Source organism: Dipodomys ordii, unplaced genomic scaffold (genome assembly GCF_000151885.1).
Source record: "Dipodomys ordii isolate 6190 unplaced genomic scaffold, Dord_2.0 Scaffold4, whole genome shotgun sequence".
NCBI classification, from domain to species: Eukaryota; Metazoa; Chordata; class Mammalia; order Rodentia; family Heteromyidae; genus Dipodomys; species Dipodomys ordii.
In genome coordinates this window covers 34,784,529-34,801,220 of record NW_012267220.1, presented here as the reverse complement: position 1 = coordinate 34,801,220, position 16,692 = coordinate 34,784,529, and the positions used below count along the sequence as shown (strand labels likewise).

The following is a 16,692-nucleotide window of genomic DNA, read 5'->3' as shown; positions in this document are numbered from 1 at the left end:
CAAAAAAAAAAAAAAAAGAAAGTCTCTTCACCTAGATTACCATAGTCATTAGTGCTAATCAAAGTTGAGTTGTGAGGTAGAAAAATATTTCAGTAACTGTTCCTGTCCACCCTCCATGATTTCTTTTCTCTTTCTTCTTCACCTGCTTCACAAGTTGTCAGAAGCCCCAGCTTGGGAAAAGTCATGTTTCCCATAGTTCAAGTATATTAGATTTGGATATTTGCGAGCCCATGGTAATATAGATTCATCATGTGAGCAAATCATTAATAATGTTTTAGTTGAATGTTTAGTTGAATAATGTTTAGTTGAATGTCTCTACTACATTATCTTAATTAAAATGTATGAAGCAGAAGTTAAGGTAATATAAAGTAATAATTCTTTTTTCCACTTATTTATGCAGTTATCTATTTTTATTAATTTGTATTAGTTTTATGGGGGAGGGGATTTCATTGTTACAGTTCTACATGCGTACATTGTAAAGTTATAATAGTAATGACTTCTGCATAGCTTTACTCATCACTTATTTCACCATTTACAAAGGACTCTCACTGATTCATTTATGTCAAACAAATGCCTTATGTAAATGTCCTAGCCTTGCTTTAGCCATTAGGGAAAGAATTGAAGGAATTTGCTGTCAGTTACAGGGTTTTTGAGGGAATTGAATAGCACTCTACAGCAGCATACTCCCAATATCTCAGCTGTCTTCCTGGAACACTTGAGAGTAAATGGTTTTGAGTGGGAGATCATGGTGGACTTTTTACTTCAATGACTCCTATCTCTGACTAAGCGATATGGAAACATCACTGAATTTGTGTACTACTACTACTTTGCAGTCCTCTGAGGGTATTTTGGTTGGAGTGTATTTTGGTTGGTATTTTGGGTGGAGTTTATCTAGACAAGGAAACCTTGAATGTTACAGAAGACCATGGCTCCTCAGAGACACTCTGATCACATATGGGCACAATGGAGTCTCTTCTTTGGCTGGCCCATTGTCACATTTTTTAGATAGAGCTGACAGCTTTTAGTAGTGGATATGAACACTTTATAGTTGATACTGCATAACACAAGAAATCTGAGATTAAAAAAAGAAAGTTGGTATCAAATTCTGTCTTTTGATTTGTCACTTGGGAGTTTGTGATCATTTAGATGGGACTCAAAGAAACCTGCTGAACTTAGAATGAAATGACAGACAGGATTGAGTCTCTGCTGTCATGCCCTGTGCAGACCACGAGATTTCAGCATGCTGGAGGAAAAGGAGACTGAGCCAATAAGCCAGCCCATTTATTTGTTCAATTGATAAGGAGACTGAACCTCAAAGAGGGGAAGTAACAATTGCTATATAGCCATAGACACCCCACCTTAATGCTTTTTCTAAGTTCCGTGTATTTATGTAAAATTGAGTGTCCTTAATAATGTGATCACTGCCAAACTATGCATTATAAAAACTGAATTACTGCCCGGGCACCGGTGGCTCACACCAGTTATCCTAGCTACTCAAAGCCAGCCTGGCAGGAAAGTCCATGAGACTCTTACCTCCAATAAACCACCAGAAAACCAGAAGTGGCGCTGTGGCTCAAGTGGAAGAGTGCTTGCCTTGAGCTGAAGAGCTCAGGGATAGTGTCCAGATCCAGAGTTCAAGCCCCACAGCCCACAAACAAAAACAAAAAACTGAATTACTGTGTTATTAGCAGCCCAAGCAATAGAGTACATCTCAACGCCATAGGCCCAGGTATAGGCTGAAGACCCTACAGTGTTCGAGAGATGGGAGAGATTAGGAAGACAAAGGTTCATCTCTCTATATAAATCACCTATTAATTTTTTTTCTTTTTGATGTGGAAGAAATTAACAGCTTTTATAGGCCTATAGAATTTGAAACGGAAACAACAATGATTTACATTTTAATGCACAGATGCTTTCTGATGATGGAAATGTTTTGTTATCTATTTAATATAAGGCAGTGCCACAGGCACATGTGGCCCCTAGCACTTAAAATATTAGGAATTGAATTTTAAATTATCATGTAATTAAATAGAAATGTGTGGGTAATGGAGTATCACAGTGGACAATGTACCCTAGACCATTATTGCCTTTTTTGGCGGGAGGCAGATAGCACTGGGTAGTCAACAAATATTACCCCTCCATGTTTCTCCATTGACATGTATGACCCATCACATTTCTTGGAATAGGTAAAACCAGAGCCTCCATTTGTTTCTAGAAAGTATATCAGATTAAAGACCCTATCTGTGTGCCTGCCAGTTATATCAGACTCATTTACTGACTTAACCTAAACCAGACCTGTGGAGAAGGGAAATAAAAATAATAATGATAATAAGAAAGAATATTAGTTTGTTTTCTCTATGTGTCAGGTACATGATACTGTCCTATAGTAAGGTTTAGTCTTCATAGAAGGCTTAGAAGTCTTTGCATTATTATCTTATACCCATTTTATGGATCAGGAAACTGAGGCAGAAACCATGGAAGAAGTATATGCCAGAAGTGGGATTTGAGATGAGTCATTTGATGGCAAAAATTTTCCCTCTATGAAATCCTGAAGTGTCATTACCATATGCTCTGCTGCTGATAAACTCCTGGCCTAGCATATAGACAGAACTAATTGCACAACAGATTTCTGACATTATACAGTGTTTGGGTAGATTTCACAAGTGTAAGGCAGCCTTCAACAAGACTACCCTCATATCGGCACAAATTCTGGGTGTTTCTGACTAGCTATAAATTCATGTGTATTTCTTTTTTATTTTAATTTAATTTTATTGTCAAGGTAATATACAGAGAGGTTACAGTTACATACATATTCTTGTCAAGCATTGTTACCCTCTCCCTCATTTTTCTCCTACTGTCCCTCCCCCTAACCCCCTCCCCAGTTGTAAAGTTCATTTCCAACATATTGTCTTGTGAGTATCACTGTTGCATAGGTTCCCTCTTTTGTCCTTTTTCTCACCATTTTGTTGTTCTGCTTCCCTTCCCTAATTCAGATAAATGTATATACAATATGCAGGGTACCACAATCAAATACAGGGGATAAACCATAGGGAAAGAAAAAAATAGAAGGAAAAAGAAATAACTTCATATAATACATTAAAAACAACAACAAAGAAAAATATCTTATTTCCACATCTTGGACTTTATTTCACTTAGCATCATTTTACATGGTCGTATGTACATGGCTATTGAGCTATTGTGATCCTCTTCTAGGACTATCCCAGACATATGCTAATTATTACAACTGAGGGAAACCGTGAAGTCAATGTTTCTTTGGGTTTTGCTTACTTTACTTAATATGATTTTTTCCAGCACAACCATGTTCATTGCAGCATTAATTTCCATAGCCAAAATATGGAGCTAACCCAGATGCCACTCAGTAGATTAATGGATGAAGAAAATGTGGTATATAACAGAGAATACTATGCTTCCATCAGAAAGAATGACATTGCCCCATTCATGAGGAAATGGAAAGACTTGGAAAAAATCATGTGGATTTCTGACTAGTTATTAAGCTTGGGTTTCCACTGTTGCCACAAATTTAATAATTCACAAAATTGAGGATAAAGCTAGACTCTTCATTACAGTTTTATTATCATGCTGTTATAAATACAAATCAGGAGCAGCCAATTAGGTAGATAGGACAAGTCTGAGAAAGTCCCAGTTTCTCTTTCTTGTCCTTATAAAACCAGGACCTAATAACCTTTCAGAACACTGATGTGTTCATCAGCCATGAAGTTCTAAGTGTGCTTTGGTGTTCAGATTTTTATAATTGAGTGAATCATTAGCCGTGTGACTGGATTCCCTCTCCTATCCCTCTCTTCCCTCCGAAGCTTCAGCTGAATTACTTTGACATCAACTTTCTAGCTATATGGTCCATCTTTCTAGACTGGCAAATCTCCATCCCTAAACATTCCCTAGCACCTTAGAATATTAGTATAAACTATTAAGATCATCCATGAATATCAAAGATACTTCTATGATTTAAGACATTTCATGCACTAAAGACAATCACCCCAAGAGCCTGGAGTAAAGGCCAAACAATGCTTCCTCAGAAACTTCTCTCAACTGACTGAGGGTAAGGACATAAGCTGCTCCAGATTTTTAGTGCTCCCCTGGATTTCATCCTTAACACATCCCTTTGAGGAACATATTATTGATGTCTTTGTTTTACAGATTAATGAATGAGGACAAACAAATTAATAACACAGCTCATGAACATCCATTAATAACAACTGATGTGTTTAATATAAGTTTTTTGTCAATGAGAAGCCCTTTGCATATATAAAAGCCGTTACAATGGATACTAAGAGTTGTAAGAGATTCTCTGAATATTTAATTGTTTTTCTTATCTGAAAATGCAGGCTAGAAATGGACTTGCCCAGGACACGAACTTGCCCAGGACGTGATAGTTGATATGAGGTTATGGGTGTCAGGCTGCTTCGCAATGTGGCAGTTGGATTCCTTTTCTGGTTTTCTTCTTGTGTTTGTTTAGGCAAGTTTATGCATCATTTCAGTGTCAGGTCTTATAACAAGCAAAAAGAATATAGAATTAGGGAGCTAGAGTCCCCAGGCTTCTTTGATGAAGCTGACAGTAAACAAAAGGTGGCATTAAGATATGATCACACCATCACAGAGATAAAGAAAGTATTTACAACACACATCCAAGTAGGAAGAAGGTGTGGGGGAGAGGGACGTCTAGAAGGTTTTGGGGGAAAATGCCATAGCTGTTCCTAAGTAATATGTTGAACTTAACCAGTTCCCAGGTATCTAAGCGGATGGTGAAGGAGACTTCTGGGTCCCAATGAAGCCTCAAAGCCTATTTCTTTGCAGTCTTATTGTATGTTTGCATTGCCTGCTTGGCTAGAACCAAAGAGAACCATCACAGAACAGGACCTACAAGTGAGGGTGGAGGGCTCAGGATGTAGGTGTGTGTTAGAGGCTCCCTCAACCTTTTTCATCTGTAAAATGATGTTGGACTCTCTTAGATGATCCTGGGGGATCCCTTCTGGCTCTACCATTTCATTATTTGGAGATTTAGGAAAAATTTTGTGTAGAGAAAATGAATTGTATGAGCATGATTATAAAGAGAATATTTGCCTTCTTAAGGGAATAAACTGCTATGAAGCACATTGGGAGTATTCATGTACATATGAAAAATGCAAATTCCGTATAACCAGAGGAAAGATAGTTTTCTTAGGTGTTTTGATTACTTAGTTGCAAATTGTCTCGATCAATTTTGCCAGTCTATGTGTATTAGGAAATAACAGACTGCATTCATTTTAAATGTTTTGTATTTTGATTTTTCATAATTCCTATTCATAATGCCAGTATTTTCTCTGAATTGTCCAGAATTTTCTTAAATTATTTCCCTATCTTATGGGTTATAACTCTATGGAACTGGTTTTTCCAACAAGGATTGGTTATACGTTCATCTTGTTAGATGAATTGGATGTCAGATGTATCAGCTGAACCTCATCCTACCTTCACCCATCTCAAATTGGCATCAGACTGCCTGGGATAGCATCCAGTGAGTCTGCTACAGCATCCTAGTGTCTGTGCTCTTTCCACATCTTTCTCCTACATACATTTGAATGCTTCTCTGTGACACACACTCCCTGTATCAAGCATACTATACAGATCTCCATTTAAAGTGAACATTTTGCAAGTATTTTGTGGGTTAGACAATTGTAGTTAAGATTTGAGTGCATGTGAGGGGAAGGGAAAAAACAAAATGCTTAAATAGGGGTACAGGTTGACCCATTGTAACAATGAGATGCACAAGACATGATGTTGAAAAACGAACTTTACAATCTAGGCTAGTGGTGGGGGAATGTAGTTGGGGAGGTGGGAGGGAAGGGATGGTAGGGGAAAAACAAAGGAGGAGGTAACAATGCTTGATAGGAAATGTACTCATTACCTTGCTAATGTAACTGTAACCCCTCTGTATAGTATTTTTACAATAAAAATGTATAAAAAGATTTGAGTGTCATTCATAGGCAGTACCATGCATAATAGAACACCACCTCCCCACCCCACGCCCTCTAGCTTTCTCCTCCCACATTTTATCTGCTCCCCTTTGCTCTACAACCCCTTTGACTTGTTGGGCAGTCAGCCTTCTCAGAAATAACATAATGGGACCTCTGTCTTAAGCTGTTTACTAACGCCTCCTATAACTTGGTTATTTTCTTAAGATTTGGCTCTCCATTCCCATTTTGCTGTGTGTCAGGGTAAATTTAGGACATGAAAGCTAGAGGAAGCATACTTGCACTGAGAAATGAGAAGGAACAGGAAAGTGAAAGGACCAAAGTGAGTTTCTGGGGGAGAAGGAACAGCCTGTGTGAACTGAAGCAGCACATGGCAAGTTCAGGAATCTGATAAAGTTCTCCAGAATCATGGAGGTGATGGAGAATACTGAAGGGATCACTGACAGAAAATTGGCCCTGGAAAAGAAGCATCATGTCATCAGCGACCTTAGTGTGCTACCTGAAGACATTTCTTTTCCTCTTTTCATAGATATGATGGGTGCCCAGGGAAGCACTGGAACACCAGTGTGATATACACAGAGATGCTTGCAAAGGCAAAACCTCAGTGCAACATCAAGGCCCTGGGCATGGGCCAGAGATCACATAGAAAAGAGAATCCTTTGATATGAACAAGGAGACAAACAGATGTGTGATTCATTAGTCATAGGTTAAGAAAAAGTAGACTAGAAAAAAAATCTGACTTTTTGTCTTTAGGGGATACAGAGGAAAAAAAGAATGGAGATTGGGAAACATTCAGTTTTGTAAATATAATTTATTTTCGTTTATCATTGTACCATTGTAACCAAATCAAGCATTGGGTGTCATTCACTTTTCAAGCTAAGGTTAACAAGTTGAAAGTCAAGACTGGCTTGCATGTGGTTGTGGAAATGCCTGAAACATGACTCATCTCAATCTAATAAAATTGGCCCATATTAGTTCTAATGAGCTGTGGTCCATGTAGGCAGTCTTTCAGATCCAGTTAATGTGCTCTCTGGCTACTAGAAGCTTGAGTTTATAATGGCTGAGGATTCTCTGCTTTCTTTTAGAACTGACTTGTCGAAAACTTAAATTTAGTGTGGAAAAAATTTACTGATTTACCTAGCCATGCCTTTTATTAGATGCTTTATCTACCTACCCATCTTCCCCTTGGTTAAATCTCAGGAGGATGGCTCACATTTCTGGTCCTATTCAAAGGTGGAATGGTTTTAGTGGTGCTTCCTAGTGTAAATTCAGGCTTCTGTCTGTTATCCAGACTGGCACACATCCTCTTTTCTGGATGACAAAGGGAGATATAGTGGCAAGAGCAGGAGATTACAGCAGGTGTGATTCTAATCTGAAGGCCATCATCATCTCTGCATGGCCAGAACTCCAGGGGAGGTTAGCATTCACAAGAGTTAGACTTTGCCCTACAGTTGCCTGACATAGAAACTTCTCCTGAGGGCAGGTATAGCTATTCATTCCAACTGAGGATCCCAAGAGAATTTCCTATTACCATCTAGTAATAATGTTTTATAAATGATAACAGATATGAAATAGAGACCATGTGGTCAACATAGCTATGGTGACACATATTGAAAATTAGGTGAAAATACGATAGGAATGCACAGGATGCAATAAACTCCTCTCAATAGAATCAAATTTAAAACTGAGAACAAAGACTTTCCCTCACCACAAATAGAAACAATGCAATGGCCTCTTTTTTCTTTGTCTTTTTCAGTTTTCTATTTAGAGCAAATTCTGAAAATCTATAAATTATGCAGCTTAATGCTCAGATGGAAAAGAATTTTCTTCTTGGATTGGATGACTGCATATTTATGAATAGCAGTAAAATTACCCATGTTCTTTTGTATCGAATGTGATACAGGCTAAAATATAAGGGAGCCATTCCAATCATGATAACAGAAAGGGGTGAATAACTTCTGTGTATTCTGAAATGATATGAATATTTAGCGATGAAAAAGAATCCAATGTTATGTTTTTCATTGAGGGTCTAAGTTCTTATTATATCACTTTTACTATGTTAAAACAAAACAAAAATCCCTTCCCGTGTGATTTAATCTTAACACAATATTGTCCCACTCTGCCTGGCCATACATAGATGTTGTGTTCTCAACTCATTTTCATGTAAAAAGTGTTTGGCTTTGCAGTTCATGAAATGGAATCATAGCTGTTTGCTCTGTGTGAACTTCCAACCTTTATGTCACATTAATTTATGAAGATGACAATGACTGTTCAATTTCCTTAGGTCATGACCGAATAGTGAAGAAACCCAATATGAGATTCTAAAACAGGACTTTTTTTGAAACCTACATTCTATGAAATAGTGAGTGTGGTTCCCAGGTCATTCCCAAGGCAAAATTTAAAAGCTCTTTTTAAAATTAATATAGTAGTATTTTCTTTTGGTCTGCATTATCCCTACAGAATTCAAATTTTTATTCTGATCTCAGGAATATTTAGTGACAGCACTTTTCCTGAAAATGAGGTTTTAAGATATGCTGTGTGTGTCTAGATAGATAATAGAATTCCCTTTTGGAGATTCAAGTTTCATTCATCCAGATGTCTTAAGATATTTGGATTTTGGTGACAAAGGGCAAAAATATCTCAGAGGATTCTAACTTCCTCCAGCATATTTGCCCCACCTCCTCCCCAAAATTCATCATCCTTACAACAAGAGCCCAGGGATTGTTGGAAAAATCCGTGCTGCATGTAGGTGAATGTGCTCTTCTGCTTTTGAGTTTTTCATCATTCATCTACCTCTTACCAACTGTATGATATGTGCCATTCATTAATTAATTTTGCAAATTTAAAGCTCAGTGTTCTCACCTTTAAGTTGGGGACAATGGCTCACACATTAAATGTGGCTGTGGGGATTAAGTGATGGTACAATATAAATTTCCTGACTTATAGTAGATAGCAATAAATTGAGGAGCCTGAGGCCTGGGTGACTTCATCTTGAGCTAGCGATCATCTTCTGAGGCATGAGTTATGCAGCTGACCGTGAGCCCAACCTGGGAATGAACAGAAGAAGCAATTCCCGGGCGACTAGGAACATAAACAATCCTTGGGAAAACCGCAGGCAGGTGCTGAAGGGCGTGGTGACCCAGCTGTCAGGCTACAGGTGGTGTTTGTTTGAGAAAGGAACCCTGCAGTTCAGCATGTTTCTCCTTGGGACTCCCCTGTGGTGGGAGCCAACCAGTTTAAAGTACATCAGCCCCTTGATCTAACTAACAACCTGTTTCTGGTCCTTTTCCGCTTTGTAGTGCACCAATTATATTATAGAATTGTTTTATGACTTTCCCGCAATGTGTAGTGATATATTACAAGATGCTATGAAGTATGCAAAGTCTCTGCCCTCCCTAAAAAGTGTATAAAAAGTGCTGTAACCCTGGGGCTCGGGGTCTCTTAGCCTTCACCAGTTACCTGGTGCGCGGAGGACCAAGCTGGAGCTTGCAATAAATGACTCTTTCGCTGGTGACATTGATCTTGGTCTCTGGTGGTCTTCGAGGGGTCTCCAGTCCAAGCATATCAAAACCAAAGCATTTTCTTATGATTCAGGGGAGAGCATGAATTGTGTGATTCCTTAGAAAGTCTAACTCACACTCCAACAAAATAATACGTGAGGACCAAGGGGATAGGGGAGATGAAATAAGAGCGGAAGGGCAGAGGGCAGAATGCAGGCATAAAATTCAATGCATATCCTACAAAATTAAGAAAATTGAGGGATGGAGAGAATGATGAAAAAGTGACACTGATGAAGATACTCTGTATTCCTAAACTGTTGTTGAATGGAACTCCTTTGTACAACTACTTAAAGACGACTCATGCCTATAATTGTAGCTACTCAGGAGGTTGAGATCTGAGGATCATAGTTACAGAGAGTTCTGAGTTCCAGAGATACTCAATGAAATTAACTAGGACAAAACCAGAAGCAGAGGTGTGGTTCAGATGGTATGGCACCAGCTATAAAATGAGAGGGGGAGGGAGGAAAAGAGGGAAGGAGGAAGAGAGGATTCTTTGCTAATTGGTCATCAGTTTAATGGTCAATATGTTTTTTGTACTGGGGACTGAACTCTCCCTCTTTCTTGACTTTTTTTTTAAGGCTGATATTCTATCACTGGAGCCATACCTCCATTTCTAGATTTTTTTTGCTGGTTAATTGCAGATGAAAGTCTGCTTGATCAGTATTTTTTTTCTGGGGGGGAGGAGGCGCGGGGTCTGGTCGTGGGGCCTGAACTCTGGGCCTGGGTGCTGTCCCTCAGCTCTTCAGCTCAAGGCTAGTGCTCTACCACTTGAGCCACAGCGCCATTTCCAGATTTTTTCTTTTTGCTTATGTGGTGCTGAGGAATTAAACCCAGGGCCTCAGGCATGCAAGGCAAGCACTCTACCACTGAGCCACCTTCCCAGCCCCTTGATCAGTATTTTTTGAGGAAGATTTTCTAACAAGGAAAATTCTGAAAGAATACCAAATGAATACAAATGTCAATTTGAAATGTAAAGTGCTATAGAGTTGTTCCCTGAGCACAGGAAGGGGATCTGTCACAGTGTGATACCCAATGCAATACAACATAAGTAGAAATGAAATTATTGTTTGTATCTTAAGAACATTTGAAATGGATTTAGAGTCTGAATTGACAGTGTACAGATCTAAATTCTTTTCTGCATACATACAGAGGGCACTGGTAATTGAATTATTATACACACATATAAATTCACCATATAAATCCAGCTCTATTTAAATTTGATGGTTGAATTGATGTGCATTGGGGAGGTAGGGAGAGAGCAAAGGTTGATGGAATGTATAATTTTGAAGGAAGGTAAATTGTCTCCCTTCTTTTCTTCTAGCCTGAAGAATAAGTAGTAAAGACAACAATCAAGAGTTTAGAAGAGGCCAGTGTTTCTCTGCTGTGGAGACTTGTTCATCAGCCACCGGGGAAGATCCTTTCTTGAACAATGAATATTTACTACAAGGATTCACCGATTCACACACGACTAATCTTGATTTCCAAAAGTGAACAAGATTTCTTTCTTTATTTTAATTTTGTGGCAAATTATCATATTTGGATAGATTTTTAAAAGTTCTTTACTGATGACATATTTAGCACATGTTCTAAATCATAATCTGTAGCAAATACTTGGAGCATTATTCAAACTTACAAAGAGTGGAAACTTTTTAATTTCCAATTTACTCTAGATTTTTCTTAGTATATAATTATTCCAGGAAATCCTTGCTGATTGTGATGCAAAACACCTCTATTCAGAAATAAACTCCTTTTATCATCACATTGGATATGGCTGCTGACAACTAGCACAGAAACTGAACAAGTCACTATTTGTGGAAGATATACAATGGACACATAACAGTCCTTCACCTTCAACACAAGAACTGGGCTTGCCATGGACGTGAGGAGAGGTCAAGATCAGGGAGGAAGCAGGAGGGAAGGGCCATCTTTTCCTTCTGACATTCGACAGTTTCTCCAGGTTATGGCAAGTCTGTTTGCAAGCTGCCAAATCATAGCTTAGGAAAAGAATTAGTTTGCTTGCATGATGATCCTCTTAGGTAAAAATGTCTTCTTAGCAGTTGACTTTGGTAAAAATGTTTTTCCAAAAGGCATCCAAAAGAAGAATTATAAACCTCAGAATGAGATGAATACTTCCATCTCATGATATTGGCCTGATTTGTGGGCTTTAATTAGGAAGCACTAATAAATTGGACAGAAGTGAATAAATCCAGAAGAAACTGCAGCCTTGGGGGAAGTAAAGTCCCCTGTTTCTCCTGCTCTCACTGAAATCCTGTTGCTGAGCCAAGATGCAGACTTGAGAATGCACACACACCCCGCCCCCAGCCTGGAGAACTGTTGGTTACTTTTTGATGGGATCATCTCTGAGTGCCATCAGAAAGTTTTCTCTAGGTTTAATTCTTCTCTGTGGTGACTGGAGTTGGTGGTATCTTACAGTGTGTCTTGCAAATAAGGTCATGGAGCTTGTATGCAAGATGCTCTCCATGTACCAACTATGAAGGCCTGGTACTGCCCTTTGCACCTTGTGACTGCTGGCAGCTGATCCGCGAATGTCAGGAGTTTCTGAACATCCACTGTTTTCACAGAGAACTGGGGTTGTTACAATACAGTGAGCAATAAACAAAATGACAGAAATGCACAGAGTTGTTATTAAGGTGCCTGTTTTCCCATGTGTAGATCTGGCACCATTCCCTGGAGGAGGGTGCACTCATGAGGTACCAGCACTGCCTGTTTCTGCAGAAAGAAGCCGCCACACCACCGGGAGCACCCTGCGGGAAGGAAGGAAGGTTTGGTGGGAAGGCATCTATTTTGCTGTTTGGAAAAGAAGCACACAACAGAGCTACCCACCTCCAGTGATGGCTTTTCTTCTAATGTGTCAAATAAAGCTTTATTTGTCAATTCTGCTGTAAAATAAGCATTGTCAGAGTTAAAAATATAATCTTGATTACTGTTTGTGTTTAGTAACTGAGCTCTTGCCCTGAAGTGTTGTATGTTTATATTTTTGAAAAAACAATCCTTATATATAAAAGTCTAGGAACATAGATTTCTTTTGCTTTACAGAGAAGCTCAGCTAAACCCCTTTAGATAAGCTTCCAGCTATAATAATCAGATTTTTTTCAGAGTTCCTCGTCTAAATAACAGTTGCTCTTTGGTAACTTGCCAAGTGAAATTGAATACCCTGAGCTTTGTTTCTTGGACTGTTTTCAGATTTCTTTGTTTAATTTTACCATGCAGATAAGAGAAATTAGGATTCTAATGTAATATGGACAACATATACTCAGCTTACACCTTCAGAAAGCACTCATAAATGCTGTTTATACTTTGGGAAGTCTTGAATAGAAACATTTCTACTTGGGAAGCTAACTGATTTTCATTCTGTTTTGGTTTGCTTTGGCATGGCTTTGTGTTCTTAATTAAGTCATACCTCACTTTCCAGTTGTGTTATGAGTGGAAGGGAGTAAGAGGTAAGGTAAATGTTGTCGAATGATTAATTCTGCTGGGGAAGGAAGGGACCTATGCAGATCTTGTTGTATTCCTGTCCCATAGAGCCCACGGAGCTGGAGCTTCCCTGGTAGAGCTGAGGACTGAAGGAATTTTCTGTAAAATCTCAATTCAAGAGAACTTAGGAGAATTTATATATTTAAAAGAGAGAAACTATCCCACTTATTGATATTTAAAGTATTTTTGCTATCCCACAGTATTTGAAGTTATTACTGTCCCTTTGAAGTGTTGTTGCCATCAGAAGGGAAATGATTTAAAACTAACACAACACACAAGCATAATGGATTCAGAGTGAACTTTTATTAAAAGAGCACTTGTTAAGTGAAGCAGTTTTGTCACCTCCTCCCCCCACCTCTCCATCCTATGATGCTCCTCTCCCTCCCATTCCCTTTCCCTTCCTCTTCCTCTCCTTCCTACCCTTCACTCCTTCCCCTTACTTCCAACTCCTACACCTCCTTTCGCTTCCCCCTCCCACTAACCTTCCCCCTCTTCTTCTTCTTCTTCCTTTTATGCAAGACTTAGATGCTCTACTGAGATACATACCCAGCAGTAGGCTGTCTTCTTAAAGAAACAAATTACTTCTATAATCTTGGTTGTGAAATTCAAATTTGCTTTACCAAAAGTTCTTTCACTTTAGTGCAGAGATAAGCTTCAAACTAGCACCTGTCTCAGTGGCCACAAATGTCATGGTAGTAAAACCCAAATTAATGAGCTTTCCTATATACAGTCTCCACAGCCCAGTGAACTCATAAACATGGCCATAAAGCAGTCTGCTAAGTAGCAAGACCAGGTGACTCCTTCTGCTGATAGAAAGTCATCAAAGATGTCTCTACTATTGGGATTTGTTTTGCATTTACCTCTCAGGTGACATAGAAACATACTTTGGAAGAATTTTTATACCATTTTGTTGGGGTAAGTTTATTAGAACAAATACCAGAAGACAAAATATGAGATACACACAAAATAAGGAAATGAGCTGTGGTAGTAAAGGTAGAGGAGGGGGAGTCTCATTTCTTATAAAACTTATCTTTATTTTTGACAAATCAGTGGAAACACAGAATCCTAAAGCCCTAAGAAAGAAAATAGTCTTTCTAAACCACCAAGTGATTTAAAATAACTATACTATCTACTGTCCATCAAAGATAAATATGCATTCTTGATTTGATCAAGTTATCAAAGGAATTGATTGCTTTTCGTTTGTGACAATAAGAAAGATCGGATTGATATTTTATTGTGGGGACAAAGTTTTTGTTTTTTTTTGTTTTTGTTTTTGTTTTTCTGCTTCTTACCTAATTTGCTCATACTCAAGGCATGCTAAACTACCTCATAGGTTTGTTGTGTGAATTAGGTAATAAATAACAAATGCTTAAAATACAAATCTATGTAAAGACTGCTTTCATTTGTTTTCTAGCTGAAGTTTCGTATGTCATTCAACTGCCTGGATAATATATTCTCATGATCAAGCTTACACATATGGTTTTAAATTTAATACATTGGTCCACATCAGTTACACTGTCATTTGAGAAGCTAAGGAAAGAAGTTCGAGAGCTTGAGGACAACAAGAGCAACATAGATCTTGTCTCAGAAAAGTAAACAAATAAACTCATTACACAAAATGAAAGAAATTCTGACAGTTTTCACATGGATTGAGGACATCAAACCTGAGATTATCAAGTAGAGAACCCGGTAAAACAGAAGCACCATGAGCAAAAGGCTTTGCTAAAAAGGGAAGTAAACTTTGGCTTTAAAGAGCATCTGAAACAACTTTATCTGAGTGAAATGTCCAAAGTTGTTAGTGATTAATGGAAAAATAAGATTTTTTAAAAAAAATCTCTGTATGATACTGTTACCCTTACTTCCTTCTCATGTTGAATAAAAGATAAAGGAAAGTCACACTAGTAGGCATGTGTATCCATGCCTGAAAGGTATCATTGCCTTGACTGGGTCATCCTGCAAAATTATAAAGTAGTGTTTATTTTATGATTTTAAAGCCTAGGAAGAAATGGGATTAATATCTTACAGGTTTCCAGAAACATCATCTAGAAGTTCTATGGTATCCTGACCAAAAAATAATAATTTTGCTATTAGCTCTACTTCACTGCTATTTCCCCATACATGATTCATTATTCCTTAATCACTATTACAAGTAGTGGTTTTATTTGCAGATTTCAAATGCTTCTTCTTAGTTGGTAATTCTGATATTTAAAAGGTACATTCTATAATCTTAAAATTTTATGTGTGAAGAGAAAACGAATTTTAATTCCACCACCATTCTAGCTACTGTTAGCAGGAACCATGGATTCTAAGATAGTTCAACTACCACTGCCATGTACCAGACTTCTCAGTCAACTTGAGGTATTCAAGTTCAAGCTCACATTTCCTCATGCCCACAAGTTCAGTGAAAGCTAACACTCAAGTTCAGAGTGGTGAGGTAACATAATTTACTACACTTGGCAGGTAAACCATATTTTTCTGTTTAAAATAAAACAGATAAAATAAAACAGATATCACTGTCTACAAAAATGAAATCCCACATTGTATCTGTACTTCGAACTCTGTGGAATCCTGTGCAGATTTTCTACTGGAATAATTTCTGCTCAAATAATTAAGTGTCTGAATGTCTAATATGAACAAGTTAAGGTTTCTTCACAGTTGATAAATCAGTGGCTACAGTTTATACTTTAAGATCAATTTTTAAATGTGAATTTGGGTATTTCTCAAAAATTATGTTCTTTGTTGGATGAACTGTCAATTAGGCAATGTAACATTAGTGTAAAAGTTATTATTAGTAATATTCAAAGAATTACCATGTCGAGTAAATATTGTCTCCCATTAGTCTTATTTTGGCTATAAATCATTAAGAATGGTGGGTGCCATTACCTTTCAATGGATCTAAGTCAGGAAAAACAATACTGAATAAATAACTTTGTAGTCAGTTCACCAAATCTGTTACTAAAAACTTAGGGCAGCTAAGTTGACCTTGATCCTGGGGCCTGGCAAGAGAAGAATTCAGATAAGATGAAACAGTAAGTAAAGGTGATAGGAAGGTTTATTAGGAAAAAAAAATTAGATGTTAGAAAAAGAGAGCATGTCACAAAGACATGCCCTGAAAAGACAGCACTTCAGCTTTATCGGCCTAATTGGAAAGTAGACAGCCATGGGCATTAGGTAGACATGTTCATGAACTATTTTTCAGCCTCTCACATTTAGTTGCTTTTGAAAGGGAAAGCACACATGACTCCATTTAGAAGCTTACAACATCTCTTATTTGGAGCAGTCTTTTCTAATTATCTCTGTATAGTCAAGGTAAGTTTTGTCCTGGAAGGTCACTTGGCTGGGATGAGATGACCCAGCCAGCTTGATCCAACATTGGAGGAGGACAACTGACAGGTCAAGTAGTTGTCTGTGTTATTAATTCCCTTTTAGGCTGGGAGATCAATAGAAATAATTCTTAAGCAGGACTTACCTAGAACCCATTATGTTTGAAAAGCTAAATCTGACAAGTACTCCTAACAGTCATCTTCTGTGGGCCTAACTACAAATGTTTCAGTGGAGCAAACATACAATGACAAGTGATTTCAAGTAGCCATGACAATAATTTTATACTCACTTTGATAATTTGGTAATCAATAGTTCATTTCAAACAT

The 16,692-nt window shown here is 38.0% G+C and overlaps 1 protein-coding gene across 1 annotated transcript in view; it reads left to right on the top strand.

Annotated features, from left to right (window-relative positions):
• The window catches only part of Zmat4 (zinc finger, matrin-type 4), a 416,076-nt gene extending 405,150 nt beyond the window's left edge, over positions 1–10,926 (top strand). The window contains exon 7 of the mRNA XM_013025137.1: positions 10,869–10,926. Coding sequence (XP_012880591.1) covers positions 10,869–10,884 — 16 coding nt within the window. The 3' untranslated portion in view covers positions 10,885–10,926. The remainder of the gene's footprint in view (positions 1–10,868) is intronic.
• Positions 10,927–16,692: the final 5,766 nt, after the last annotated feature.